At 33.5% G+C, this 27,897-nt stretch overlaps 2 protein-coding genes across 2 annotated transcripts in view; both read left to right on the forward strand.

Moving 5' to 3' along the window:
* Positions 1-139: 139 nt before the first annotated feature.
* Positions 140-9,979, forward strand: LOC117105419 (protein YIPF1-like). Its single transcript, XM_033246546.1, has 8 exons — positions 140-267; positions 1,363-1,411; positions 2,077-2,204; positions 2,815-2,983; positions 4,452-4,562; positions 4,938-5,092; positions 5,841-6,023; positions 6,513-9,979. Exons 1-8 carry the CDS (start codon positions 259-261, stop codon positions 6,597-6,599), a joined length of 891 nt encoding a protein of 296 aa, XP_033102437.1. The 5' UTR covers positions 140-258; the 3' UTR covers positions 6,600-9,979.
* A 1,006-nt stretch (positions 9,980-10,985) lies between these two features.
* The window catches only part of LOC117105418 (phenylalanine--tRNA ligase alpha subunit-like), a gene marked incomplete in the record, with an annotated part of 21,381 nt that continues 4,469 nt past the window's right edge, over positions 10,986-27,897 (forward strand). Inside the window, 10 exon segments of the mRNA XM_033246545.1 lie at positions 10,986-11,153; positions 13,201-13,341; positions 13,938-14,039; positions 18,965-19,083; positions 20,350-20,442; positions 21,057-21,185; positions 21,771-21,886; positions 22,383-22,467; positions 24,073-24,169; positions 25,882-26,053. Coding sequence (XP_033102436.1) covers positions 11,010-11,153; positions 13,201-13,341; positions 13,938-14,039; positions 18,965-19,083; positions 20,350-20,442; positions 21,057-21,185; positions 21,771-21,886; positions 22,383-22,467; positions 24,073-24,169; positions 25,882-26,053 — 1,198 coding nt within the window.

Raw genomic sequence — 27,897 nt, forward strand, 5'->3', positions numbered from 1 at the left:
CAACAGGTTTATTATTAAAGTAAATTTATAAATATCATATTTATTAAAATAAAAGTAAATAAGATAAATATTTACATGAGAATAAAATTATATTAGGCATTGCAATTATTATTAAAAATAATAGTTGAAAAAAATATTTAGTGGCAAAGTTATAATTCGTCTGCTCTGCAGCTGCCACACGTACACAAGTTTTCCTTTTCGTCGTTTTTCTAGACGGCAGCTGTTTTTCCTAAATCTGTTAAATATTCGTTTAGAAAGATGGAGCAGGTTTGTGATGTTTATTATAGATCATTTAGTCCTCAGTTAAACCCCATTATGTTTAAATATAAGATCCTTAGTCATGGTCTAGCCTAGTCCTGGCCTACTACGGTAACCTTCTCTAGGCCTAGTCTAGGGCCTACTACTAGGCTTTAGCCTAGCTTGCCTAGAGGCCTAGGCTCTATTCCCTATGTATGTTGCCTACCAGGCCAATTTTTTTTATGTCGAATTTCATGTATAGATGACACAAGACTCAACAGCCAATTTTGTGTATAACTGTAATTTATTAAATCAAGTACTGGTAATTAAGTGAAAAATACAAAGTTGAAAGTATAATAAATAAATCTATCTCGTTTCATTTCATCTCATTAGAAAGATGAAAGATAGATCTTTTATTTTAAAAAAAGGAGGAAATTGATCTGATGAGAAGTTCCAAAGTTATGGTAGAAAAGGCTGTAAAAGAGGGTGTTTTCAGGGTTTTTTTTAGAGCAGTTTTATCAATTTATGCCAGCGCGCTACTAAAGAGTGCGTACAAATTCATGCAAATTAAAGACCACCTCCAATGAAAGACCACTTTTGTGTGGTCTCAAATTGACAAATGTCTTTTATATCTTCATTATTCTAATGAGGACCAAAGCTGCAAAAGAACCCGGCCATAAAAGTGGTCTTTACATGGAGGGAGACCTGTACTATAATGACTAGAATTGTTATGGCTTGTCATTTGTTACAATTCTGAGTGGATATTAGTGTAGTATTTTTATAAAACAAATTTGAAAAAAGACCTGTTCCAAAATTGAGCCACCAAATAGGAATGCAATCTTCCTGTACATTAACAGTAGTTATTTTAATTCTCCTACCAAGGTCCAAAAAGTAATGTTATTTCTCAGCATTATTATTTTGTACACTTTTGTCTATGGAAAATTTTGAGTTGTTTATCAGCAGCTGTTTCTACATTTATTAAAATTTTTTAAAACAATATTTTATTACCATGGTAATGGAGTTGACGTTGGTGATGATAGTGATAATGATATTAATAATAATAGAATGTTTTAAAAGGTTTTATTAAACATTTGTTATTTAATGAAGTAATTTTTTTTTTTACAGAGTGATAGTAATAAAGGTTTGTTAGCAACGGATCAGTTACAATTTCATGGTACGTGTTACAGGCAGGGACAGTAACAAATTACTTTAAATAACTTCTGTGTACATAAATTCGTATAGCCTACATTCCATCAGACTACTTTGTACCAATGGGTTCACACTATATTTTACCATCTTGAAGTGGTTTTACAGTACAGAGTAATTGTATGCCATTTCATATTTTCACATTACATATGCTATATTAGAGTAGTTTCAGACTTTAATCAAATGTTGGTTTTACCATAAGTTGATAAACAACAAGGCTTCTTTGAACTATAATAATAATAATAATGAAGTTTTGTAATGAGCTTCTTACTTCAAAACTTCCCCCCCCTCCCCATCGCAATCAATGTAGAAACTTGGGAAATTACAGTTTTATTGATGCTGCTTTGTGTGGAATTTCCCCTCCCCCCCCCAAGAGTAAAAAAAAAGAATGATTGTGAATATCTTTCGTATGTCATGTTGTTTTATTTATGTAGCTATTTTAATGTTTCACTGAATGAATGATTGTTTTAAAATATGTTTTAATGTACACAGAGATTTCAGCAAATGCTGCCCTCTGTTTTTATTGTCGAATTTAAAAATATACCTGAATATAATATAGTAGGAAGCTTTTAGTATCCGTATGGAATTTAATTAAGTTTACATCTACAGAACAATTGTGTATCTTTATTATAGAATTTGATGACGATGATGCCCCGCTTGTGGATGCTGCTGAGAAGGATTCTTCCAGTGTGGAGGGACAGACTCGCACCTTCAACAATTACCCCAGTGACGGAGATGATGAAGAAGGGGACAAAGCTGAGGTAAAATTTTTCTTCAAAATAACTGAGTCGTTTCTTAAAATTCCATGAACATTTGGTTTTCTATTTGTGTTACGTTGCATCATATTGTGTTTCAAACAATTCAAAATTTACAAGTTAAAGAGAATCACTATGGTCATAATTTTGCAAAATTTCAGGGTTGCAGTCAGTATATTCCGGTATTACATTCCAATATTTTGAAATGTTACTCAAAATATTACTTAAAGATACAGTATAGAAAAAAAAACTTCACAAACTATCAAGAAACATTCATTTGGATCCAGTAAACATTATAATTAATATATTTCTTTAATGTTCTAAAGTAATTTAAAAACAGTTAAACTTATGCAAACTTAGCCAAAAAAAAAATAAAACAAAACAAATCAAAACAAAAAAACACCAAGGAAATGTATTCTTTACTTAACTGACCATTACATGACGAAAAATTTTTACTTTTAAATTTTTAATTGTATTAGTTAATAACTTACCTAAATTTAATATACAAACTAGGCAATTGAAATATAGAACTTAATTTTTCAGTTCCATTTTTAGCACAGGAACAACTGGACATTTTTAATATCAATCTAGTTTTGTTTTTCTCTACTTTTTTCAGTTACTAACAGGCAAAAAGAAGCAAGCTGCCTTTTGGACCTTTGAATACTATCAAACATTCTTTGAGGTTGATTCGTATGAAGTATTACGCAGGTTGGTGGCTTCATTTGTACCGCAACCTAGCAAGGATTTCATCAACTCAACGATTCGACCTAACCCCGACCTTTATGGTATGTATTGTGCTGTTCATACAGACTCCACAATGTCTTCTCAGATTGATGGTAAAAATGCCAGACTTGTAATCTCTGGTATTTCAAACAGATTTTTATTGTTTTTATTTAAAATTCCATCTCAATCATTATATCATTAAGCAGGGCATGCACTATACCTATCAAACTGAACAGACAATGTATAAGACTTTGTCTGCTGGCAACCAGGCAATTTACAATGTGCCGTGATGATGATCGCCGAATCGGCTTTGTTTACTATCATTATCGAAAGCGTAGGCCTAGGCCGTGTACAATACATCAAATTTCAGCTTCACACATTACATTGTAATGTAAAAATTTTGCAAAATAAGCTTTAATATACAGACTGTAAGCTAATTTAGACTCAAACAATGTATATTATTACTAATAATATTAACCATCGTACGCTGACGAGTGTTCGTGCTGTTACTCTGCCTAGGCCTAGTCCGTCGGTCCTAGAGTAGGACAGTATTTTAAAGTATAGTGCTGAAAATTTGTTAGTGTTGATTTTGTTTTTCTAACAAAGCCTGGTCTTCAATTCTTTCTTCTTCAAATTTGCTTTCTAGTGGCTCAAATTGATAAACTGCTCCATTTCTTTGCTTCCTTCTTTAGATCAGTACTTCCCAACTGAACCTCTTTCATATGTCGCGCTATACGATGTTTGTATTACATAAACAGGATGGCTGTGATTTTTATACCGAGTCTACGTCATCAGCTCTACTCACATTTCAGTGAACATCTCCAGTGGGCGGGGCTTATACTAATATTTTAAACCGTCATTTTCAATATTTATAAACCAAAAATTAAATATTTTATTACCACTCATTTGTTAAACATATGTAATACTTCAATAATCAACAACTTAAAAAGCATCATTTTAATTGGACTTTAATAGACCTTTTCGGAGTGTTAAATCAAATTTAACAACTGACCAATCAGAACAGTGATATAGAAGCTCAGTCTGCTACAGTAACTAGTGGTTGCCACTATTTATGTGCTGCACTGTGTATTTCAGCTTGGGGGCTGACGTTTTAGCCGTTGGTCCTGTGTGCATTTATGGCCCATGTGCACGTTAAAGAACGCAGTACACTATTCAGAAAGAATTCGGTGATTGTCTCCCATTGTACTGCCCAGCCACCACCAGAACTGGAAATAAGTCTCGGAAAATTTCTGGATCCACCACTGTGTCTCTGTCCAAGCTGGAATGGAAAAAAAAATTACAAAATACAGAAACAATACAAACATTGAAACAGAAAAATGTGAAAACAAATAAAGAATAAGACCAATAAATATATACTAAACTAATTTAAGAAAGTAACCCTTAAATTTAGATATACTCAACAGATAACTAAAGATCGATCAGGAAAGAGTATATCTTTACATTGATTTGTATTTAGTGTTTGTGCATATTGACTAACACTGCATTTAATTCTATGGTCATTTTGAACAGGTCCTTTCTGGGTGTGTGCTACGTTGGTCTTTACAATTGCTATAAGCGGTGATCTTGCGAATTTTTTCCAAACAAAGGGAGAACATGGATGGCATGCTAATTTTTATCATGGTAAGTCTGATACTCGCATTTATTTATCGGATTAAAGTCTGGCACTCGCTGTGTAATACAACAAATTTAACGCCACTCTCTGTGGGTGCTAGACGACTACTGATTGTTGATGGCAGTCTGATCAGCTTCGACCAACGACCGTCGGGGAGAGCGAGTGACCGACTTAATTCATTCAAGTCAAAATGGAAAATTTATTACTTACAATGTATTACAATTACTAATTTACAACACCTTGGTGATCATTGAAAACAAAATATACGGTAATATTCATATTTATAATAATAATGTTTACTGTAGGATTTACTTTCATAATAATACTGGGATGTGATTTCCAGCTTTATTACCTGATATTTCATTTTTTTACAAATTTTTCAGTGACTGTTGCTGCGACAATCATATTCTTGTATGCGTGGTTGACACCGGGTCTAGTTTGGGGCGTTTTGTCATGGCAAGGGAACCCGGCTGGCTATACATTCCTGGAAATGGTCTGTGTGTATGGTTACTCTCTCACCATCTACATACCAATATCTGTAAGTATAATTACCATATATATACTTTATTAATAATTTTTAGTAATTTTCAGCAAACTTCAGTATTTCGGTCATGCATCAAGGAGAGATGGAGACAACCTGGAAAAAACCATTTAGACTTTAATTGAAAATTAGAGTTGAGACAAAGACTACTATATACCTTGTTCAGCTAATTTTATTTTTGATAGATCATCATCATTATTATTTAACAAACTGTTTCAGAAAACCAGAAAATCTTCTGTTGAACTAAAGGGTGGGATAGGGTGGCTGTGGTTTAGCAAGCATTAGGTCATATGCACAGATGTATAGGCTTTGATGAGCGGATATATCCAGCTTGCCGATAGGTGGGAGTCCACGCCCAAGTCAGTCCTACCATCATTTTCTCTAACAGATTTACAGAGGCTCCCTGATGGATGGGGCAGGTGTCAACCCTGCCTACTCGCTGTTTGATAACTGGATCATGTAAAAGTATTAGATAAACAAAATTGGGTCAGAAGGTCAACTGAATATTGAATTGTTAAATACTTATAAATTTATTACTCTCCACAAGATAATTAGGACAGAAGGTCATATGAAAGAAATATATTGTTTGAATTGTAAGTTAAGTTCTGTTTACATTAAGTTGTTTGAATTTTAAATTCAGTTCTGATATGATTTGTACATTTGTATTAATTGAGCCATTGGCTGCCATGTACAATTTAAATGAATAAACAATCAATATATTTTTGAAATTCATTACTCTCTACAGCTGTTGCTGGTGATACCTTCACCGGCATTTCGGTACACATTGATGGTAATTGGCTTGTTGTTGTCAGTGTCCGTGATGCTTTTAACCATGTGGCCTGCAGTAAAAGACTTGGACATCAAGATGTCTGTCGTTATATTGGCAGTCATTTTCTTACTTCATACTCTGTTGACTGTTGGATTCTTAGTAAGTAGCTTATACTTATTATTATTATTATTATTATTATCATTATTATTATTATTATTATTATTATTTTATATTATTATTTCAATGATTATTTTATATTGTTATTTTTATTTATGATATAATATGAAAAACATTAAATTAAATATAGTCCTAGAAATTAGGGCTGCATAGATAAAATTGCACTGAAGAATAAACGATGAAATATATTTTACAAAAGAAAAATATAAACAGAAGCCTTGATAAAAATAATTTATATAAGTACCTGTGTCAGCCAACTAAGTTATGCTAAACGGTGAATAGATGAATAGGTTTTAATTATCTGACCCTGATTTCAAATGTCTGTTTGAAATTATATATTTTTGTATGATATATAGTATGTAAATTACATTGCTATTATAAATCAATTTATCCATCTTTATTCAAGGTCATTTATGAATTTCTCTTAAAGGAATAATAGTCTTAAATTAATTCTACAATTTTCTATTTCAGTTGTACTTTTTCGATGAGCAATTTGATGCATCCCATATCGATCCTATTACAACGGCTGCAGCAGTTAAGCCTACTAAACATTCATAGTGGAAAATTCACTAACGGTTTAGCGTTTCCATTTCGTGTTCCGAAAAGCGCATTCAGAAGATGACCGAAGCTCTTGTTGACGCGAAAGCTGTGCATTGAGGGCACCCTTTATACTTACATGTACTGGGTATGTACATAATCCCACTGTGTCTACATTAGGATAGCAAGCCTGGCAACAGTAAATGCAAGATACTCAGAATTTATAATTCATATGTTAAAATACACACCTACGTTTGTGTATTTTACTGGTTTGCTAGTGAAAAATTCCTGCCTATCCATCATAACAAATTGGATAGATGAACACTAATTATGTGAAACTTTTTGTAGAGGCACACTCCCTAATTTAGTGCTACTGTTTTAATCCATGATGTGAGGTGCTGTTGTACCTCGATGGTGTATAGGGCATTATTTGATGGCACTTACCCACTGTCTACTCCATTGGAGTTGGATTGAGGGCGCTATTTTATCCATGTTTGAGGGCGCTATTTTATCTATGTGTTGAGGGCACTGTTTTATCCATGGTTTGAGGCACTAGTTCACCTCCACTATGATATAAAAATATACTCCAAAGGAATTAATACAAGCCAATCTGAATTTACATCTCAATCTGTATTCATTAGATAAAGTCTTTCATCAATTTTGATGCATGTGTTTGTGTTCTTGGTTTCCTACTGCAATACTACTATATTATTATAATAATTAGGGACAGATAAAAAAGTATAATACATACTCCAAGTATTGAAATACACGCCATCTTGTTGGGATTCAATATTTCGACATTAATTATGTCATCATCAGGAATTAGGGACAGCCAATATAGAATTGGACTATACAACAGTTTTCCCAAGCAAGTTGTTATTTCTGCTTTTTTAGTGTTGAGTGTTTTCTCTTTTAAATATACACTGCGAGTATTGAGCTAATACAATTAGACATTCAGACAGTACAGTATACTTTCAATGCATTTTTACCACTGCATTTATCCCAATGGATACTGGGGTACAACTAATTATATTTTGGTTATTTTTATTATATTATTATTACTAGTATGAAAGCACATCTGAGTTGGTAGTAAAGGTAATACGATTTAAACTAATGTTCACCACACAAAAATTTACTCACTTGTCAAATTTTCCATTGACACTTCAACCTTCTTCAACACACGTTGTTATGTCTTGCATTCAGTGACTTTTCTGGCCATGTGACTGTAAGAGTGCAGTGAGCATTATGTGTTGTGAACATAAATTGTTGACACCATTATTATTGTTGTTCTGATTGTTTCTCAGTTCCTTGATAGTCTTAGGTTCTGTTTTATGAAACAGTGCATAGAGATAATTTCATTATTATTATTATTTATTTATTTATATATATTTATTTTTATTATTGTTGATATAAACACAACATCTACATTTTAAATGTTGAGCTTGCTTTCTATCAACTGCCAATCATGATGTAATTATTATATTTGACAGAAAGAAGAGATGGAAAGAAAAGATGTAAATATATAGGAAAATGATGAAAACTATTTACAGTATAATGTATATTTCTGAGGAAATCTGCACATGTTGAAACAATGAGGAAAATGTGCGAAAATGTATAATATTTACAAAATACTGTATAGTTTTTATGCAATATTGTATAGTATTTACATAAGATCTAAATAATAGTTCTTGTTGATTTAATGAGTCTGTGTAGATGATTGGCTTGCATGTTTTCAAATTAGAATTCCGGTAAAGATAAAATAATTGCACCATATTTTAAATTGTTAGCTTAATGAACATCCTTTTGCCCATATGCGCCCTCAATTTAACATTCAGTTTCCCTCCTTTACAATAAAATAATGTGCTTCTAAAGGTTTAACAACTCGTAAAATGATTTAATATCAAATAATTGACATTATTGGTTAATATTAGTTATTGTTGCTTGATGTTAATTGACTATTGATATTGATTGATAATGATTGATTGATATTAATTTATATTGATTGATATTGGATAATATTATTTTTTTCACTAATATTGATAGCATATTACTTATTGATTGATCAATATTAACTAAATTAATATTTATTGATTGATATTATTTACATTTACCATTAATTAATTTAATTTTGCATTTATTGATATTGAGTAATTGATTGATTAATATTGAAGAAATTTTTGCAGAAAAGCAGTTAATGTATGTTAAATTTTAATTATTTTCTTTAAATTTTGTTATACTCTCATATGATTATGTGGTTATATTTTTCAGTGTTGGTTATGTGTGTTGTTTTGTAATATGCACCATATATACTCGCGTATAAGACAGGGCTTAAAATAGCTAACTACAATTGAAAAACAGGTGGTCGACATACAAATTTTAGAATTTTTAAATCATGTTTGTCTTCTGTACCGTTCTTCCGTAACACGCAAATTTACTACTACAATAAGCTGCTAAATGTTAGTATGAATGAACGTAATTTTGAATACAGGAAAATAAGATTTTGATAAACATTTAAAAACTCTTAGAATTGTATTATTTGGAAGGTTAGCCTTTTATTTGGCTCCATTTTTAGCCATCTAGATGCCATCAGGACCATAAAAAGCAGAAAAAATAGGAATTTCAACCATGAAACGGTGTGGGGGGGGGGGCGTGGGGGTGTGTCATCTTATACGCCCGACGTAAAAAAATCATCTAAAACTTGGGGGTCGTTTTATACGCGAGAATATACAGTATTTTAAATTTCATTCATTTTTACCTTTGTGGGTTAAGTACGTTTTATTAATTGATATATCCATTTTGATTGATATCAATCCTATATTGCTTGATAAATAAATAAATCAATTGTTTTTGATTCAATTATTGATATTGATTGGCTAACTACACAAATGTACGCCCAAGCGAACAAAAATTTAATCAGACATGTGGTGCTGGGTGTTTGAAATAGGAACCACTTGTGTGTACATGGGTGTTAGCTAACAATATATTAAAAAATATTTATCATATTTTGTAAAATTCGAACATAGTTTTTTATATAAAACTACATTATTCTTTTTGGTGATAGTGAAATTCTTGATTTGTTTATTAATATTTGTCATTTTATATGACAGATACAGCCCCTCCAAAAAGACCACTTTTGGGACCAGCCAGTTTTCCATGGTCTTAGCAGCTTTGGTCTCTAATTAGAATAATAAAGATAAAAGACATTTGTTTATATGGGACCACAGAAAAGTTGTTTTTAATTGGAGGTGGTCCTGCAATTAGATCTGAAGACATGATCGTGCATTATTCAGATGAAGTTGAAAACTTGAACATTTATTATGTTAATTGTGTAATATATTCTAAATATCAAAAGTTGAATATAATATTCTTGATTACATTCAAAATATATTTGAAATTCTAAATGTTGTTTTGATATGTTTTTGTTACATTGTCTTGCATAGAAATTAGCATTTTATTGTTCATTAAAAACCAGTATTAAAAAAAAAATCAATAAAAATGACTTGATGGATGTTGAACTATGATAGTGACAAGCCAGATTTGATAAAGATATGTACTCAGGGGTGGGCCCAGAGATGTCCGGAAGGGGCCCCAAAGGGGACCGATCGAGAGGTGACACTACACAGATGGGGGGGATATCCCCACAAAATTTTGGTTTTCTAAATGGACGGAAATGACCTCTGAACCTTTTGGGTGATCAATAAATTTTTTTATTTTTTTATTTTTCTTTTTTAACTTTTAAAGGGACACCGGACCGGTTTGCCCTTCCCCCACTCCCCCCCCCCAAGTCAGCCTCTGGTGGTGTGGTGAAATATCCAACAAATTAATTACAATATTCAATTGTTCTTTCAAAGAATCATGCTAAGACACACTGATCAAAATAAACCACCTACCGTTTGTTTAATCTATGCAAATATTATTAGATGGTTGTTTAGTAAGTATTGGATGAGGAAAATATTTGTTAATCTGAAAGTTTAAAGAGTTAAAAAAAAAAATTCAACCTCCAATGACATGGAGCCAGGGTGATCTTGAAAACCTCAAAAAAAATTGATTAATTTTAGAGAATACCTGAAACAACACATAAGCATGATTAGACTATTATTATAGAGTATATACTTTCTATTGGTCTTTATACACCGCCGTACCGCCGTAAAAATTAAAAACATTTTTCAATTTGATAAGCACATTTTTCTACTTCATGTATTGTTCTATATATTGTTTATTAACTTTGCCATTTCAGTGAATTTAAAGGAAAACGATTGAAAAAAAAGGTTGTGAAAACCAGATATTATAATCTAGTAGGAGCCGGTGCTTAGATGATATAAGAATAAAAGTGGGGAGTCAGGGAAATTCCAGTACGATTGATTATTATCTAAAAAAAAAAAAAATGATGCAATTTCTTGAACATAGCATGAAAACACTGGCAACCATTTCATGATGGCGGACGCACTGGGCGTAGAGGTTCTGAAACTTGTAAACGAATATGTAGTTATAGATACTGTTAAAATAGCCTCACTTCTGGAAAAAGACCATCAGCAGATAGTTGGAGCAGTAAATAGTCTTAGATCTCTCGGAGATGTAAGTTGACTTTGCTGTTTTTTGCTGAATTTGTTCCGTTAGCTAGGCTAAGTAACGTGTGTTGTACTATGCTGTGGTACGTACGGACAGGAAGCTTTACACCACCGTCAGCCCGTTTTGTGGCATATGCCAGGCTTGTGTTCGTTTTCACCATATCTGTATTAGCCGCTTGTATTGTTTGGAAATGCACACTTGGCTGTTAGTTATTGTTAATGAGATATAGCTGTGATTGTTATGATTGTTTATTAAAACTATATCTTATAATTAATTTGTTATTTTTTGTATAATAATAGACCCCTTGCAATGTTTACATTGATTGGACCTGGCTGAAACGCCGGCTGCGTCCTAACTGAAGACTAGGCCTATCTTAATACACTGTCTGGGTTGTATTTATTTTTGTTGTGCCAAAAATATGTAAGCTACATGGATGAAAATCACATATGACATATTTACGTATATTAGAAATTGACAACAAAAATGAAAAGTGAAGAAAAATTATTTTTTCTATTTTTATTCAATTTTTAAACTCTTCTCATCGGGTTGCCATGTGCGAGCGCGCTAGGCCAAGAAAGTGCAAGAGTGTGGCGACATCATCGCCTCCGCCGGTATGAAGGGCCTCGAATAAGCCTGTGAATTTTCTGTTTACCCCACGGTGAGGCTAGGCTAAATTTGACGAACGTTTTGAGGTATTCGTTAATTCGTTTTCACCATATCTGTATTAGCCGCTTGTATTGTTTGGAAATGCACACTTGGCTGTTAGTTATTGTTAATGAGATATAGCTGTGATTGTTATGATTGTTTATCAAAACTATATCTTATAATTAATTTGTTATTTTTTGTATAATAATAGACCCCTTGCAATGTTTACATTGATTGGACCTGGCTGAAACGCCGGCTGCGTCCTAACTGAAGACTAGGCCTATCTTAATACACTGTCTGGGTTGTATTTATTTTTGTTGTGCCAAAAATATGTAAGCTACATGGATGAAAATCACATATGACATATTTACGTATATTAGAAATTGACAACAAAAATGAAAAGTGAAGAAAAATTATTTTTTCTATTTTTATTCAATTTTTAAACTCTTCTCATCGGGTTGCCATGTGCGAGCGCGCTAGGCCAAGAAAGTGCAAGAGTGTGGCGACATCATCGCCTCCGTCGGTATGAAGGGCCTCGAATAAGCCTGTGAATTTTCTGTTTACCCCACGGTGAGGCTAGGCTAAATTTGACGAACGTTTTGAGGTATTCGTTAATAAATGGAATAATTACTCAGAAAGTAATCATTATAACAACATTCTAGACATAATATTATAGTTGCTTAAAAGTAATATTGGGGCAGTCGAATGGATTGAATATATTCTGAAAATACATTTTTCTTTGCTTCTAACTCATAAGCCGAACTTCTGCACTACGTTGCTTTCAGCTTCAATCGCGCAACGCGGCCTAACTGTGGTATCGTCGTGTAATGAAGCTTTCGCTTTCTTGGTCTGCTGGCACTCTCGCACATGGCAACATCCGATGAGATGAGTTTCGTGCGATGATTTCATAACTAGGCATAGGCTACAGCCTAGTAGTAGTAGGAGGAGGCCCGGGTAGCCTTCTGCCTGGCCGTAGGCCTACATCTAAATTTGTTGCAATGATGACGTCACGATTGACTTATAATAATAATTATCTCTAGGCCCCGAGCTCAGGCTAGGACAACTTCAACCCAACACCTAATACCGGACAAAATATTATTTATTGTACTAATTAAGTATGTTTTAATAAGTAGTATTTAATTTTTAATTTGATTTTTAATACACGAGAGTAGCCTAGATAATTGCTTATTTTGATTTAATCAACTAATATTAATATTAGTCAGATTCTGGGTTGAAAAAATTGAATAATGTTCCTTTAGAGGCATACTAAAAACAATAATTTTATTCCCTCACTTTCAACCAATTGGATGGCTAAGATTGAGGCAAGAATGATTAATTTTTTACAAACATCTACAATGTGGCCAATGCTATTTTAATCTTGTAAATTTATATTACTGTATTTGTACAGGTCATTCAAACAGAGCAAGTTTCCAACAAACATTGGCAATTGACTGAGGAAGGAAAGTTGTTCTTGGAACATGGCAGCCATGAAGCCTGTGTCTTTGAAGCTGTTTCAGCAGAGGAAGGAATGTTACAAGAAGAACTCATGGTAGCTGTGATTCAAGAAATTACTTTTATAAAATAGTTTTCAGCTAGTTTTACAATAATCTACTCAGATACAACAAAAAAAACTAAACTAGTGGGATTTTTTTTTTTTTACAGTTGTAGGTATGGGAGCACATTATTACAATTTAGTAATCTTTTATAACATTAAATAAGAAGATTTTAAGTATTGACCAATTTTAAAGAAGATACTTGGGGGCAGTCTTTGCAGCAGTTTCAATTTAAGCTCTCCACCATGAGTTTGGGTTGAACTCATGGTGGGCAAATCGTTTGTGCTTTAGAGTAGGTGCTTTATCTACAGGTACGGTTGTCTCTCCACCAAGGACCATAAGTGTATACCTATTATGGTCAAACACTGATGCACTGATTACTGAACTGCAACAATTCAGTGTGCCATATGAGCTTACAGTAATTGACAATGGTATCTTATTGTTTTACTTTCCAAAAAGAGGGGGGCTGGCCCGACCCGGTCCCCTCCCTAAATGTACCCCTGAGGGTACAGTAGGAATGTGAAGGGCATAGAGGTCTTGGTATGATGATTTGCTGATATAAAAATGTGTATTGTTTGTAATTTGTTAACAGAAAACATCTCCAAATGCAAAGATAGGGTTTAGCAAAGCAATGTCTGCCGGTTGGTTGATAATGGACAAAAAAGCTGAAGGAGGGCCTAGAGTTAAAAGAAAGGTTTGTACTAAATTCATTCAAACTCAAATATTTTTTTTCTAAAGGAGTAAGTTTTGTAAAATATATAGCTAATGATATATAATGACTTCAGTATTATTGCAAATTCATAATTTATAAGTAGCTAAACATGACCTTGATCTTCATTTAATAGTTTTTTCATCTTTATTTTTATTTTATTTATTCATTTTGAAGTAATAAGTAAAAAACATTCAAGAATAAAAACACAGAACAGAAAACTTGTTTCCACTGTGGTCCCTAAATAAGAATACTAAAATTTCAGAATAATAATAGAACAATAAGGAAACAATACATCTCTTAATGTATCATCTATTAATGTTTTACTTGCTTTTAAGTGCATTTTCACTATCACTATTATTTTTATACTTTTCTGTAATCGTATTAGCAAGGTCTCACCACAAAATGAGTCTCATGGTTAGAAAATCAAAAATTTATATTATATTATATATGGGTAGATCATATTATAAGCATCAATTTGGTCTTTGAAGGGCTTCCCGAGGATAAGTAGATCGAGAGATGTGAGCATTTAAAGTTTAGGTATACTGTATGAGAACCACATTTGCAGAAAATTGGCCTCAAAGATAAACTAACCTGTGCACATAATAGGACTAGAATTACAGAATACTGTATGTGCAGAAAACACTTTTTTGGAAAGAAAGTATACAATCATTAAAAATATATCAAGTTATTCAAAAACATTCAAATTTTGACTTTGGCCCATTTAGGTGAATATCTCAATATGATTTCACCAACGATGCATCCATTTTGTGGTGAGGCTTTGCATTTTATTGTAACACTGCATAGTCCGTAGTTTGAATATTCAGTAGATTTTTTTTTTTTTTCGATTGTATACCAGGCTTCAAACACTTACATTGTATTGTATTATGATAGACTGAATATGAATGTATTGTATTGAATTGAATTGATTCACATCAACACAAGGATGTAGTTATTGTGGGTGAGGTGAATGGGGCTACACTTGTCTCTATGATTTGTTGAAATCAATAGACACAATCGGCGACTCGGATCATGTGACCTATGCTAGGTAACAGTAATACTAAAAAATACATGGCTTTTGCGGAGCACCAAAAACTATACCAAATTGATTGTAAATTGAACTTAAGAACATTGTCATAATGGTTTGCAAATGCTGGGCCTTCACCTGTAGGCCCATATCTATGGCCTAGTTAGCCAAATCTGCGCCGAAAAAAATGATTGTAAAAGCATTATCTTCCACAACCATGCAAGCTGGAGAAAATAAAGGACGTCATAAGCAAGAAACCCTTTCATAAAGGGCCTAAAAAATAGTGGAGGCTACAATATATTCCACACCTGGCTGTTAAATATACACTTTGAATTATTACCAGAGGTGGCGTCATATGAGGTAGAAGGCCACAAATCGTCGGGAAAAAAGCTCGCCCACGAGGACATTGGACTGGACCCCGCCTGCCAGGGCATGACGCCACCCCAGATTGTTACACAAAATAATGTATAAGAAACGGTATAAACATAGGCGAACGAAAACCCTTGACTACCCAAATTACATGTGTATAGTGAACTCTTTAGCACCTGACCTATTTATGTTAATGCGTAGCGCGTACATTCCTGAACTGTAACAAAATACTGAAATGACTTTGTACTCTACTGAGTGCTGTGTCTTTGCTTCTCATAGAGTACTGTGGGAACATATTCACATGAAGTTTCCCCACTGAATTTCTATAGTTACAGTTTCCAGGCAACCAGTATTTTTGCACGTAACAATGTACATAGGCTTACAGTAACAGCATCCATTATTAATAATTATTTTTATCGTTTTGAAACGATAAACATAAAAGCAATACATAACATGAAATGCAAAATAACAAAACAAAATAATGCCACATTTAAATTTAAACGTAATTACTTATATGATATTTGGAAAAAAAAAAAAAAACCAAAAAAAAAAAACACATTAATTTTGTTATCCATTGGTCGAAATAACAAGAAAATCTGCAAGAAAGATTGCTGTGGTGCTGCTGAATCATCAGGCAGTAAAACAGTTAATGTTACCAAGATAGTGGGTGCTATTTCTTAAAAAACAACTTAAAGCATCAGTCGTTAGGCCAACTCTATGGTCAAGCTAATCACCGATATTATTGACCAACCAAAAAAAAAAAACACATTAATTTTGTTATCCATTGGTCAAAATAACAAGAAAATCTGCAAGAAAGATTGCTGTGGTGCTGCTGAATCATCAGGCAGTAAAACAGTTAATGTTACCAAGATAGTGGGTGCTATTTCTTAAAAAACAACTTAAAGCATCAGTCGTTAGGCCAACTCTATGGTCAAGCTAATCACCGATATTATTGACCAATCATGATTAGCGTGGGAGTTTCTGGATGGATCAGTCATGTCAGTGATACGTTTAGGAATGCCAAATTGAATTGTTTTCACTGATAGCCTTATCGTATTAACTCGGTGTGAGGTAATTAATCTATATAGCTAATGATATATAATGACTTCAATATTATTGCAAATTCATAATTTAAAAGTAGCTAAACATGACCTTGATCTTCATTTAATAGTTTTTTCATCTTTATTTTTATTTTATTTATTCATTTTGAAGTAATAAGTAAAAAACATTCAAGAATAAAAACACAGAACAGAAAACTTTTTTCCACTGTGGTCCCTAAATAAGAATACTAAAATTACAGAATAATAATAGAACAATAAGGAAACAATACATCTCTTATGTATCATCTATTAATGTTTTACTTGCTTTTAAGTGCATTTTAAATTTTTTCACTATCATTATTATTTTTATACCTTTACTGTAATCGTATTAGCAAGGTCTCACCACAAAATGAGTCTCATGGTTAGATAATCAAAAATTTATATTATATTATATATGGGTAGATCATATTATAAGCATCAATTTGGTCTTTGAAGGGCTTCCCAAGGATAAGTAGATCGAGAGATGTGAGCATTTAAAGTTTAGGTATACTGTATGAGAACCACATTTGCTGAAAATTGGCCTCAAAGATAAACTAACCTGTGCACATAATAGGACTAGAATTACAGAATACTGTATGTGCAGAGAACACTTTTTTGGAAAGAAAGTATACAATCATAAAATATATCAAGTTATTCAAAAACATTCAAATTTTGACTTTGACCCATTTAGGTGAATATCTCAATATGATTTCACCAACGATGCATCCCATTTTGTGGTGAGGCCTCGCATTTTATTTTAACATTGCATTATCTGTAGTTTGTTTATTACAGTAGATTTTTTTTCCCCGATTGTATACCAGGCTTTAAACATTTACATTGTATTGTATTATGATAGACTTAATATGAAAGGAGTGTTTTGAATTGAATTGATTCACATTAACACCAGGATGTAGTTATTGTGCGTGAGGTGAATGGGGCTACGCTTGTCTCTACGATTTGTTGAAATCAATAGACACAATCGGCGACTCAAATCATGTGACCTATGCTAGGTAACAGTAATACTAAAAAAAATGCATGGCTTTTGCGGAGCGCCAGAAACTATATCAAATCGATTGTAAATTGAACTTGAGAACATTGTCATAATGGTTTGCAAATGCTGGGCCTTCATCTGTAGGCCTATATTTACAGCCTAGTTAGTCAAATCAGCGCCGAAAAAAAATGATTGTAAAAAGCAAGTTATGATCTTCCACAACCATGCAAGCTGGAAAAAATAAAGGACGTCGTAAGCGAGAAACCCTTTCGTAAAGGGCCTAAAAGTAGTGGAGGCTACAATATATTCCACGCCTGGCTGTTAAATATACACTTTGAATTATTACCAGAGGTGGCGTCATATGAGGTGGAAAGCCACAAATCGTCAGGAAAAAAACTATCGCCCCCGAGGACATTGGACTGGACCACCACCTGCCGGGGCATGACACCACCCCTGATTGTTACACAAATAACGTATAAGAAGCGGTATAAACATAGGCGAACGAAATTAACCCTTCACTACCCGAATTACATGTGTATAGTGAACTCTTTAGCACCTGACTTATTATGTTAATTCGTAGCTTTGTACTCTACTGAGTGCTGTGTCTTTGCTTCTCATTAGAGTACCGTGGGAACATATTCGCAGGAAGTTTCCATACTGAATTTCTATAGTTACAGTTTCTAGGCAACCAGTATTTTTGCACATAACAATGTACATAAGCTTACAGTAACAGCATCCATTATTAATAATTATTTTTATCGTTTTGAAACGATAAACATAAAAGCAATACATAATGTGGAATTCAAAATAACAAAACAAAATAATGCTACATTTAAATGTAAACGTAATTACTTATATGATATTTGGAAAAAAAAAAAAACACATTAATTTTGTTATCCATTGGTCGAAATAACAAGAAAATCTGCAAGAAAAATGGCTGTGGTGCTGCAGAATCATCAGGCAGTAGAGCACTCAATGTTACCAAGATAGTTGGCGCTATTTCTTAAAAAACAACTTAAAGCATCAGTCGTTAGGCCAACTGCATGATCAAGCTAATCACCGATATTATTGACCAATCATGATTAGCCTGGGAGTTTCTGGACGGATCAGTCATGACAGTGACTACGTTTAGGAATTACGTACGGTAATTTACGGCAATTTCTTTATTCACGGGAACCCAACTTGAAAATTTCCACCCAGTCTAAAGATAGTACCATGGCCCTCCACCCACCTATATTATAGATTAATCCCGTTGCACATCCTTAAAATCCACTTTACCAATGTTATCACCACCCACCCTTAAAATATCGACCTCCACGCCCAGCCTTAGTTTCTACAGCTAGAGGAAGTTATGATTAAAGGTTAAAGGTTATTCATTTATATTGCACAAAATACGAGTCTCTATGTGCAGAACAAGTGAGCAGATTAAGATTATATATTTTAGGTTACCTCAATAGAAGACATAGCAAAAGAACAGGTGATGAAAGTCCAAGCAGGAGGAATTGATTCGATTCCAGATAAAGAAAGAAATGAGTTGAAGAAAAGGAAACTAATTATGGAAGTGTAAGTGCAAAAAATAATACTTAAGAAGAATGTTTTTGTTCGATTGCTTATAAAAATTAATGAAGTTTATGTGTTCATAACCACTGTTTTTGGTATGTCATGCCCTGTCTGCTTCTTATGATTTGGTGTCAACTATGGGTGTCAAATTAATAAATATCACTTTTGAGTACGGAGCACTAATTTTCAAAGTGCTTTGGTATTACAGCAATCCTATACTCTTTGGTATTACTAGGCTTCCCACAACTTTCCAATTTATTTATTTTTCTTAGTATTAGATAGTTTCGGAGAGCACTACCAGCGTCTGTTCATGTCGAGAAACATGTTATGTTGTTGAATCTTGGATGGGAATTAGAAACCAACAGAAATTATAGTATAAATGCCATGCAAATAAGTACTATGGAACGCCATTGATGCCAAAATTGATTTATTTTTACGCGTTTTCACTAATTATGACAACATTTATGGACTGGAATCAAGTATTTATATATTTCATTGTATTTGAAAATTGGTTTACAATTTCTTTTTAACTAAGGAGAATAACTATTATAATACATTACTGTAGAATGATCTTTTTTATTTTTTAAAGCAAATATTTAACAAAGATTTGACATTTGTATTTTTTAAGGTAAATTGAAATATACAAATGATGCATAGAAGTCAGACATTTTATACTGAATGAATATTTTGGAGCTACTTTTTATATTATATTAGAGTTTATTCCATTTTTAGCAGATTATTATCACTATATACATGTTACATATATTAATTGTATACTTGGACAAATTGACATTTAGTAATATATTATTAATGTTTGTTATATACCGTAAAACCTCAAATAGAAGCCCTGGGCTTCTTTTTTTTAGACCTTTGAGAGCTGGACTTCTTTTCAAAATGAATGCTGTAAATTTTGGGAATTACTAGTATAAAACAATAAATAAGTCTGTCTGTATCATGGAGTGTATTAACTGGCATTAAATCATCTAAACTACTGTACAAGCCAAGCAGGTTTTTAATTATTTGTTTCTTTTGGAATTCACGTACAGTGTACTGTAGGCCTACTGTACTACCATGAAAAAGAGGCTCATGGGCTTCCTTTCGAGACTGGCTTCTTTCTGAGGCTACTTTTGCAAACTAAAAAGGGGGCTTCAATTCGAGATGGCGTCTCGAGGTTAAGCCCATTGGGCTTTTATTCAAGGTTTTACAGTATTATATTATTTAGTAGAATTTCATTTGTAATAATTCAATTTTTCCACTTCATTTTTACAGAGTTGTTAAGAGTTTCAAAGTATCAAAGGGTGTGAACTTCTGTCTCTCAGTCAGCAAGTTGGAAACCGATTTAACACCAGAGATGCTCTCCAGGTAAAAAAAAATAAATAAATAAATTAGCCTAATTTTCAAATGTAAAATTTAAAAGGATGTTTTGCTTTAACACGTCGACTGCCAGACCTTTTTTTAAGGTTCCTTCCTATGTGCCAGAACAAGTTTACATGTACAAAATTTTATCTAGTCATATATCATCAAAATGATATGTCTAATAAATTGGCCGAAAAATATTAGGGGATGATTAAACTCATCGACGGCACTGTGACAGCACTTTTTATTGACTATGCCAAGTGCGAGTTTATCTCGTCTGCTCTTTGCATGGATTGGTATATGTTCAAAGGATTCCCCCACTTGTGCTGCTTGAGTGTACTACCGGCAACATAACACAACAAACATACATATGTCACCTGCACGTTATCGTCTAGGGTTATCTTCCCCGAACTACCATCCGTTAAGTCTCTGGTTCTACAATATGTAACAAAGAAGTAATAAACGCTAGAATGTTACCCCGATTTTGACGAGTATACTCGTTCCTGGCACCCTCAACAACACCCTGTGGGACGAGTATACTCAACGCTGGCAGCCAACATGTTAAACATATGATTATAATAATTGTGATAAATTATAAATTATTTGATTTGTTTTGTTAGTGGTTCGTGGAAGGAGCAGAATTTTAAAGCCTATAATTTCAATGCAATGGGAGTCATGCCAGTGTCGGGGCATCTTCATCCTCTTATGAAAGTGCGAGCTGAGTTCCGACAAATCTTTTTAGAAATGGGGTAAGTACTGCGGGACTACTTTTCAAACTTTTTCTTTTCATTGTGTATGGATGTCGCTAACTACAGCCTTAACGTTGGCGCTGGTTTGAGGTGCTCTTTGCCCAGGGTTTACTTGGTACATCTAAGTCTCTTCATGCAGGTCCAATGTAGATCCATGGCTCGTGTGCACTTTAGAAACCCAATTGCATCTTTATTCTTTTAGAAGAGTAATTGGTTTAATAGTTACCCAGATGCTCTGGTTCATGTAAGTGCTTATGGTTTTGAAAAACACCTGAAAATAACCTCTGAGGCATTTTGGGCGGTCAATTTTCCATTTTTCTTTCTTTTTTTCTTCTTTTTTTTAACTTCCAAAAAGGTGGGCCGGACCCGGTCTGCACACCACCCCCCCCCCCTCTAAATCCACCCCTGTTGAATATTCAAAAATCTGTTTCTGATTTACCATTCCAAGTTTTTCGTCAAATACCTTTTATTGTGTCAGAAAAATCTGGTGCACTACATTCAATTTTTTTTTTCAATCCAGAGCCTTAATCTCATTTATATTTAAGAACTGGAACAAGATAAATAATTTTATTCATTCGCTCTTAGATTCACGGAAATGCCGACGAATAATTATGTTGAGAGTTCCTTCTGGAATTTTGATGCCCTTTTTCAGCCGCAGCAACATCCTGCAAGGGATGCCCATGACACATTTTTTATCCAAGGTATGTAGTAGACAATCAATTAGTCAGTTACCAATCAATGAATGGGAACAGAATGTAGAACATATGTCTGTTACAATATATGATGTGCTGTAATGTGTTGAGCGTCTCAATGTTGATGAACGTTCTAACATAACAGACGAACGATGCAAACTTAAGGGCCACAGCCCAATTTTGGGCCACAAAACATTTTTGGAGGGCTGCAAATTTTGTGGTCAGAAGAAAAATTTATCAAAGATTTGTTTTAGTAAATCTGCTACATTGATATAGCGAATACAGTATAATTATTGCAAATTATAAGAAAATGGAGGTAATTTTCACTATCAGAATTTCATGCTATAGGCTTTCGTATGTTGGTCCCTGAAACAGCTGGGCCGAGGCTTGATCTAGTATCTCATGTAGGCTGTAAAGTCAAAAGTTTGCTGTTCTAAGATACATATGTTTGGAATTACAAAAACCAAATCAACTGTTTCATTGTTCTATTTTGTTTATCTCATAGATCCAATGTATGCCACAGAATTCCCGATGGATTACCTGGAGAGGGTAAAAAAAGTCCACTCGGAAGGAGGCTTTGGCTCACAAGGGTAAGTTGAAAATTATTGTCCACAATACAGGAAAGATTTTCTTCTGCTGTTCAGGAAAGATTTTCTTCTGCTGTTCAGGAAAGATTTTTTTTTGTTGGCTACCTTCTTATTATATTGGTGTTCCAAGAACTAAATATAAACAAAAAAACTCTTTCGATGAAAAACTGAAAAATTCAAAATGTCTCTGCGAGTTTAAAATAAAATTGAATGATTCCAAATTTTAAAACTTTTATGAACTGATGATTGTGTTTGCTTGTTTCCGTGTTTGTTTGAAATGTGTTATCTTTCTGAAATTCTGTGTGAGTTGCCTTTTTGAATCTTATATCTTATTTTTTTTAATCTGTTTATGAGAATTCTTCTCGTTTCTTTTAATGTTTTACCTTAAATTGAATAGGTTTTTTATCTGTAATTTTCTGTTGTTATTGTTATTATTATTATTATTATTATTGATAATATTTGTTGTGATGAATTTATTGTTAATATTTTAATTTTTATATAATTATTATTATTTTTTTTTTTTTAATTATTGTATTTTCTACGTTGAATTTGGGTTTTGCCGTGTATAAATAAAGAGATCTCTTTCTGGGCCTTATATTACAGAGAAAGCACTGCCGCCAATTTTAGTTAGTATCTGTTGCACGGGCAACTAAATGGATAAAAGTTGTGCCCAGCTCTGGCAAAACCCTCTGTTTGTTGCAATTTGAAATTTCCTACCAGCACCCAAAATAGCTGATAATCATAATTTTGAACATTTTCAAGTTTTTGCATTTTATAAAAGAAGATATATTGAAGAACATTTCTGAAAAATAACAATCACTTAATCCAACTAAAAAGTATATTAAAAGTATTTTTAAAATACAATAATCTATTGATTTTGGCATCTTTGGAAGCTGTTTTCTAAAAACCTGCATGACTGATATCTAATGAATTAAATATTCATAACTTTGCTAATACTACTCAACCAATTTCCATCAAATAAGCACTGTATTAAAGAAGAATTAATGCAGAATCTGAGAACACTAACAACTCATTTTCTAATTTTTCCTACAAACGACTGGTTTTGCCAGAGCCGGTTACAATTTATTCCGAATGACATAAGAATTGTGTAACCTGAATACACATACTCATAATCCCCATTAAAAAATAGAACTTTCCACTAAGCCCTGCCCCCTTGGATATTGTCGTTAAGGTCCCACAAAATGATAGCATAAACGTATGTGAACATGTGCATTTGTGGGACACGCGTGTTTGTGAGACAAGTGCATAATCATTGCGGTGTTCTGAGTGGTCAGTTGTGATTGGTTGACATCCTTGAACAGTCCATTACAATCTCCTCCACACATGTCTTAATACATTTTAATGCCAAAAGGCTTAACAGCTTAATAACAATAATTAAACATTTTTATAGCGCAAATTATAGAAATAATCAAATCAAATAACCCTCTTACTCTGAATATTTTTATATATATTTTTACTATTTGAACATTTAATCGGTTTTTGACTTTTGATGATGAAATACAAAATAATTATATCAAATAAAATTTTGATTGATCATACAGTAGTTCATTTATACATTGTTTTTGTTGTTGTCTTGGAATTTATTAGATATAAGTATGACTGGAATATAGAAGAGGCAAAGAAGAACCTTCTTCGTACACACACTACCGCTGTCAGTGCTCGAATGCTGTATAAACTAGCTCAGGTAAATCAGTGTAACACAGCTCAAGTGAATCGCAGAAACCATTAATGAATTGAGTTACAAGCCATTATGGTTGTTTATAATCACCATCTCATGTTCACATGATAATTAAGGGTGGCTCCCTTTAATTGGAAGCCTGATTTCTAGAGTGCCAATGAGCCTCACTTACTGCAGGTGTTAAATCTAGAGTGCCACAGAGACTCACCAAGGTGTTAAATCAATTTTTAATGAAAGCCTATACTATTAAGCTACTTTGTCTAAAGCGCTGTCAAGCCATCTACATAATTAAATGTAAGTAAATCCATAAATCAGTATTTTTGGAATACACTACAAGTTACAGAGATTTCATGGCAAGTTCAATAGGATGGTACCTTTATTTATAACACAGGTGCACAATATCCGACCCGACAGCAATTTTTTGCAGCCTGTAATAAACTCTTGTTTAGTGGCCCTACGTCGATCGTCTTTCAAATGTAATTATTAAAACTGAGCATAATGCGGTATTAAAGCAAAATCATTTTGGCCCTTTGATTTATTTTATGCCCATGTGCACATTAAATATGTAACTTATCTCCCAGTGTATTGTCTCATCTTCACCAAAACTGCAGTAATACCATATATATTTGCATACAAGGCTTAACATATCAAATTACAATTGAAAAACGGCGGTCATTTTATACACACGACAAATATAAGTTTTTTAAATCACGTTGGTCGTATGTGCAGACCGTCCGTAACATACAAATTTACTATTGCAATGAACCTATTAATGTTAATATGAATGAACGCAATTTTCAATACCGGGAAATAAAATTTTGATCAACATATAAAAGCCCATAACATTGTATATTTTGAAGAGTAGCCCTACATTTGACTCCGTTTTTAGCAAGCTACATGTAGTATCAAGACCATAAAGGGCAGCAAAATATATGAATTCCGACGGTGAAACGGAGTTCGTCTTATGTGACCCAACGTACTAAAATCCTCCAAAATTCTTTCTAAACTCGGGGGGTCGTCTTGTATGTGGGTCGTCTTGTACACAAGTATATACGGTACTTGGATAACAAGAGATACACTTTATTCTATGAGAAATACCCTCCAACATCCAAAGATTTTATTGCTTTATCTACAAGGATCAGCGCAAAATGTCCTTGCATAGTGGCCACGTAGCTTCACTCTAACAACAGCAAAGGTGGCGCCGCCCTTACTCGGGCTCAACCATTTAGTGACAGAATAATTTTTCTATCGTTATCGTTATCAGTTGTTATTATAGAAAATTAATTAAGCGAATGATGGTCTATTATGAATTATGAAAAACTATGTTTTTGAACGACAAACGGCAGCTCAATATTTATCAGCGTTTAATACCGGATCTCTAAAATTTTGTCTGCTATTAAAATTAGCTCTTTGCATTGGTCAGTTTGTTAGTCATTGCTTGCCAGCCATCTTCAGCTGAACTAAAAACTAGGACTTGAATTAGTCATACGAACTTCAATGTTGTTTATGGATACAAATTTAAGTAGAAGTTACAACAAGACTAAATGAGGTTCTAGTTCAAGAAGTTCAACTAAAGTTCGTTTTAAGAATACCGGCGTTAAACATTTTATTTTTGTTTTTCATTTATTTTTTAATTTCTAGTTTAACGTACGTTTTCATTATGTCAATGAGGAAAAGCCCTATGTTCATAGTAAGTGTATTCTATTCTATTTTATTAGTTGGAAGAATTTCACCCTGTGAAGTATTTCTCAATTGACCGTGTGTTCCGGAATGAGACACTGGATGCGACTCACTTGGCTGAGTTTCACCAGATAGAGGGCGTTGTTGCTGACTATGACCTTTCCTTGGCAGACTTGATTGGTGTTTTGCATGAATTTTTTAACAAACTAGGTAGGTCAACATTTCAAATTGTCATGAACTTGGAACTGAACTTCAGCAAGGAAGGAGCAACTGAATCCACAACCTGTATGTAGTGCTTGTATGAGTGATTTTGTAATTTATTGTTTTCACGTGTTTCTTCTTGTTAAATATGGTAATAAAAAAAACATGGGGAAACAAAAAACAACAATGTTATATATCTTATAGAAATTATTCGGTAAGCTTTTTACAGTAGTACTTACTCATTAAGATTCAAGATAAATTTATTGTCACATATAATCAATAGCGTATCTACGGAGGGAGGGGCGCGGGGGTGCACACCCCAAAAAATATTACTTGCGCCTCAGTCGTGCCCCCCCCCCCAAAAAATCACGCTCAAGTAGTTAAAAATCGCCTTATTTTGCGAAGTAGCGCCCCCTCAACTGATCATCGAGCCCTTCCCCACTTCACCTTTGCGCCCCCATTAGCACCTCCATTTCAAGACTTCTAGATATGCCACTGCATATAATAACATGAAATTTGCTTTCCTGTGCTTATACTGTACAATAAAACAATATAATATACACATCACAAAAATATAAATACAGATATAAATACTAGATTTGAACTCGTCACTGAGGACGAATTATGTGATCCGTCACACTTTGACCCTCAAAGAAGTGTGCGTGGTGCGGATCGAACAATTTTTAAATGCTAAAAATTGCCTAAAGTATACGCTAATTCATTTTTTAAAAAAGAATTTGGAGCATTTTAAAAGATTTACTCGTGTACGCGCACGTCATTATGCACGTGCGCATAGTAATGTCACAAATGTTGACTCCTGATATGAGATATGCATAAACTCTCATTGACAAACGCCTGTTGGTGAGGGACTTATTATCTTTCATAATATTAATATCATATATAAAACTTCAGTTTTTTAATTTCAGAGGGCAATATAATGACGTCACAATGTCCGATTAGCCATGATGATCTATAAAATCGTATCTACAACTCATGTGCTTTCAGAATATGTAATAAAAATTGGAGGTCACCTTTCATCCTAAGGAGATATAACTGATTAAAAATAGGCCTGATTTTAGCATACTGTATATCGGCACAAAAGCGCGCAAAGATCCCTATGTTTGATGCACGCGTACGACATTGCTATTGGCCATAAGATGACTGAAAAGAATGGAAATTAATGAATACAATGTCAGAAACCCAAAATATGTAAAAAGAAATGTAATTTCTCGCTTCCGTACGAGCTGCGCACGCAAAAATTTTTACGCTCGCGTAGTGGAAAATTTTTCTAAAAATTTGAAATGCTCAAAATGGCCTGAAATCGGCTCTAATTTAATCAAAAAGTGATTTTGTGCATTTTAAAGTTTTGATGCACGTGTGCGCATACTACAACGCACACACAAAATATTTTGGTACGTGGTACTCCAATTTGACCTAAAGTTTATGCCTACTAGATATGAATAAGAAATGACAATTGATTAGGATGATATGATTGATAATGTAAAAATGTTCCTTGAAGTGCACATGTGCATAGCTCACGGCAATTTTGAGATATCGTGCTAACAGGTATTTTACAGAAATGTAGAATAAACTAGATTTGAACTCGTCACTGAGGACGAGTTAGGTGATCCGCCGCAATTTGACCCTCATTAAGATCACGTGGTGCTGATTGAAAAGTGTCATAATATGCTAAAATATGCTGTAATTAGTTTTTTTAAAAAAGAAAATTTTGAGCATTTTAAAAGATTTCCGCATGTGTACATGTACGTCTTGACGCCCGTGAGCACGGTAATAGCACAAAGAGTGACTCCTGATATGAATAATGTGTCAGGAACACAAAGTATGTAACAAAA

Source organism: Anneissia japonica, unplaced genomic scaffold (assembly GCF_011630105.1).
Source record: "Anneissia japonica isolate Jap-2015-1 unplaced genomic scaffold, ASM1163010v1 scaffold1875_len173011_cov181, whole genome shotgun sequence".
NCBI lineage: Eukaryota > Metazoa > Echinodermata > Crinoidea > Comatulida > Comatulidae > Anneissia > Anneissia japonica.